The 4399-nt window shown below is 32.5% G+C and overlaps 1 protein-coding gene across 1 annotated transcript in view; it reads right to left on the bottom strand.

The window, feature by feature from the left end:
• Positions 1 to 1756: 1756 nt before the first annotated feature.
• Positions 1757 to 4399, bottom strand: part of LOC145167481 (G-type lectin S-receptor-like serine/threonine-protein kinase At4g27290) — a 29128-nt gene continuing 26485 nt past the window's right edge. The window contains exons 6-7 of the mRNA XM_079086694.1: positions 3322 to 3472; positions 1757 to 2281 (exon numbers count right to left, since the gene is read on the bottom strand). Of these exons, the coding sequence (XP_078942820.1) occupies positions 1979 to 2281; positions 3322 to 3472 (454 nt within the window). The 3' untranslated portion in view covers positions 1757 to 1978. The remainder of the gene's footprint in view (positions 2282 to 3321; positions 3473 to 4399) is intronic.

The following is a 4399-nucleotide window of genomic DNA, read 5'->3' as shown; positions in this document are numbered from 1 at the left end:
GTTTTTTCCTTAACCCCCTCGTACGCCCAGCGTACTAGGTCTCGCAACCCCGATCAACCCATCGCAGTACGCTAAGCGTACACGACATTACGCCTAGTGTAATGCCTTTCGCATCAGTACGCCCCGCGTACTCCCTAGGTACGCCCCGCGTACTAGGGTTTCCTCTTAAACCCTTAATCACTCCAAAGGCCATAACTTCTTCGATATAAACCCGATTTCGTCGATCCTTATATCCATGAAAACGTAACAAGATGCTCTACACTTTAATCAACCCATAGCTGCCTTACCATTCCCCGAACATCATTCAATTTCCATAAAAGCCCGAGCTGACAAATTACCAAAATACCCTTTGGCTCTAAAGCACAAACCGAATACTCGGATCATCCAATATACATCATCCACCTCCAAATGAGCCTAAAACTCAATTCTTCAAGGATCCTAGGCCTGTTAATACCCAATCCTTGATCACCACCCCAAAATGAAATCGATCTGAAACAGGGCGTTACATTGTTTCTATAGAGCTTTAAAAACAATAATAATAATAAAAAAAAATAACAAAAAAAATATGTTCTTTCTAGAAAGTATTATAATAAAAAGTAAATAATCTATAGAAACCAAAGTTTTGTTTTTATAGAGATGTCATACCCAAGGTTCTAAAAAGTTCGCCATGGCGCGCCATGGCTCCAAGGCTTGTATGTGCCGCCAAGCTTTACCAAAACGCCGCCTTGACTCATATATGTGTATAAAAATGAATAATAGTAGAAAATACATATAAAAATATGAATTATATACAAAATTGCCGCCTTAAGTCACGTCTTACAAACGACGTGGCTCGCCAAGGCTCGGAAAAGCTTGAGGCTTGAGATTGCCGCCAAGTCACGCCTTACGTTATTTAGAACCTTGGTCATACCTATAGCAATTCTATAGAAAACCCATCATACCAACAAAGTTTTCTTTCTAAGACTGAGAAGTAATAACATCCTTAGCATGTTGTCACATATGTTTTTTTGATGCCACATAAGATTTTATTAAGTCACATAAGATGGACAATATGGTAGCATTTTGATATGTTTTTTGAAGCCACATAGGATGGATAGAATGGTTGCATCTAGGTAAGGAGTGATTGCATTTCAATATTGATTTATTTTTATTTTGATAAAAAAAAAGATATAAAAAAACAAGAAAATGCAACCAGCTAATGATTGTCTTTTCTTTCCTCTTTCTCTTTCTCTTTCCTCTCGTTGCCCGGCCAGCCAGCAATCTTTAGCGAGGCACCTAGCGACTTCAATTGGAGTGGTGGAGACGAGGCTAGCGAACTGGATGTGAGCTTGGCTAGCGAGCCACTCCCTCGAGTCTACATCCTATATAACCAAATCAAAACATCTAAAAACCAAAAAAAATATGTTTCTTTAAGTGACTTTTCTGGTAAGTCTTTCTCTCCCTACCACCAATCCCACAACAATAAGGTCATGATTACTAGCTTTAGTTTGGTCATTGATATTTGACTATATATCTAGCTTTGGTAATATTTTACAAACATTTTGAGTTTAGATGTTTTGAGAAATCTGGGTTTTTGAGCCGTTTAACTGGGATTGATTTTTATGTTGAGAAAATATTATTTTCAAACAATCCATTGAAAGTTGTTTAATAAAAGACTTTCATGAGGAAAAAAAATCAACAAATGAGTTATGTCCACATCTGCAACGTTTAATGAATATGCTACAATCTCAAATATTATTTGAGTGCCTATCAACGATATATAGTTTTCTTTGTTGATTTTTGATGTAAAGTAACAATCCAACTTAGAAATTATGTGCTTATGATGCTTTTCGCTACAATGTTAACCTGATGGCTAGTTAAACATGACATCACCAACAAAAAAAAGCGAATGAAATCTCAAAGTTCCAACCTAGAAGTTATAGTACAAGTTAGAAATAAACACTAATATTAATACACATGCATGCATACGCACAACGAGTTAACGTCCACCCAATGTCGTCATAGTAACTTCATTAACAGAAGTTAAATCGCTAACTGATGTATCACACTTCTTTTTATAAGTCTCCCTGCAAAACCCGGGTTCCTTAGGTTCGGGTAGCTCTATGTCTTCATAACTCAACATGGCGTAGACTGTGGACATTTTTGGCCTGTCTTCAGGATATTGTTGCACACACAAAAGGGCAACATGGATGCATCTTATAATTTGATCCCCACAAGATGGATCTTGTATAGTTGGGTCTAGTATATCTAAGGGTTGTCTTTTGTTCCAAAGCATCCATGCCTGAGCCAAGCATTCCAGCAACATTTAGAAAACACAACTAAAATCAATATGCTAGTGAATATATGAGTGAGCTTTTGTGCCTATATATAGCTTTGTTTATGTATGTATGGAACGTTTCGTGATCTTCACAAAATATTTCTATAATTTTCCAATATATTGAAACATAATATAGCTTGAATTGTGAATTTATATAGTTACATACATTTATGATTTTATAAAACAATATATCTTAATTAAGTAGATAGTAATAAATTATAGAAAGGCTTAAATATACGGGTCTATATCGTACTCCTAGAAACTAGAAAGCATATTTTTTTGAACGATCAATAATTATACAAAAACACAACATGGAACAAAGTGCCTACTTCCTACCCATGCCTTATTAAGGGAGCCATCAAGGTGATGGTTTTTAGTCCATGTGATGTGTAAATAGAGAAAATTACTATATGATTCCTTTAGAGCTACTTCTTATGAGGGAAATATATGATTTATAAAACGAATAAATTAGATTTTACGAGAATAACATGTTAGCTTTCCGTTATTGTTTCCGTTAGTTAGTTAGTTAGGGGTATAACTGTAATTTAACATTTTGTTAGTTACAAAGTTGGTTGGCAGGTGTTCGTTAGAGAAACTTGTATCTGTATGTATATATTCTTTTTCTTCATTGTAACAGAAGTTAATCAATACATGAAAATTGAAAATCATGTCTTCTTCTCTCTCTAAGATAGTTAGAGTTAACATATACATACATATACAAGTCTCTAACAAACACCTGCTAACCAACTTTCTAACTAAATGTTAAATTACAGTTATACGCCTAACTGACTAATTAACATAAACAATAACGGAAAGCTAACATAACATGGATGACGCTTTAAGGTGAGATGTACTCCATCATTTCAATTTAAAAAAATCTGGGTTCTTGCATCTATTGTTACATAAATTGTTGCACTGAACAACATAAGCATATGTTATATGTATCAGTAATAACTAAAGTCTGAATATCATATATAAATAGGATAGTTGTGTATAGAACTTACATGTCCTAAAAGGTTAAGATCGTGATCAGGATGATCAAAGGACCAATTCTTCTGGCTGCTTATAATTTCCAACACAATAACACCAAAGCTGTAAACATCTGATTTCACTGAATAATGACCACTCATTGCATATTCTGGAGACATATAACCGCTACATCAAAAGAAAGAGTTACTAACCATTAAAGTTCCTGCAATTTGTTTTCTACAAATAACTGAAGGAATTTTTTGCAATAGTCAAATTTCTAATATTAACGTCCTCTCTTCATGAGTTTTTATATACAAAAAATGAAAGTTAACAAAACAAAATTGACCGCTTTTATGTTTTACAAACATACATCTACATTGATATATGTCGGTGTCAAACCGCAAAGTTGGGTTTTTTGTTTAAAAACCATTCGGTTTCGGATTCTATGATTTAGTTTTAATTTTTTTTTTTAGAAGATTGATTCGATATTTTTCTATAATCTTGTTTCATTTTTGTTTGGTTAAAAAACGATTCAATTTTGATTGTTTTGTGTTGAAAATCAACCCGAAAAATTTGGTTTTTATAATTTTGTATGAGAGTACAACTTTCATACCAACACATGGAACATTTCTTTTACGGAAACTAAATGATAGAAAGTAATATCAAATGATTTTTCAACCCAAAAATAGAAACTAAATCACAAAACCTATAACCGAATAGTTTTTCAAAAAACAAAAGTTGAACTTTGCAGTATAGAATCAACATATGTTGATATAGACGTTTGTGTTCAAAGATGTCAAAAGACTACAAATTTTGAAATATTTATCTTTTAAATAAAAGTAATATGTAAAAAAATGGAAAACAAACAAACAGATGTTGTAATGATGAATTTCTTTTGAAAACATAGGAGTTTTTTAGAAAAAAAAAAAGAGGCATTACTTCTTTGATCGACATTTGCAATTCATAATAGTTAGAATATAACTTTTACAAAACATTGATGGTTTTTAGCACAAATTCAAATTAAGTGGTTAAAATAAGAGATGTGACAATATATAATGTTTTTTAAGTTAATATATATATATATATATATATATATATATATATATATATATA

The sequence above is a fragment of the Lactuca virosa genome, chromosome 1 (genome assembly GCF_052849685.1).
Source record: "Lactuca virosa cultivar CGN04683 chromosome 1, Lactuca_virosa_CGN04683_v6, whole genome shotgun sequence".
Taxonomy (NCBI): domain Eukaryota; kingdom Viridiplantae; phylum Streptophyta; class Magnoliopsida; order Asterales; family Asteraceae; genus Lactuca; species Lactuca virosa.
Note: the sequence above shows the minus strand (reverse complement) of the source record. Positions and strands in the feature narration are given on the sequence as shown.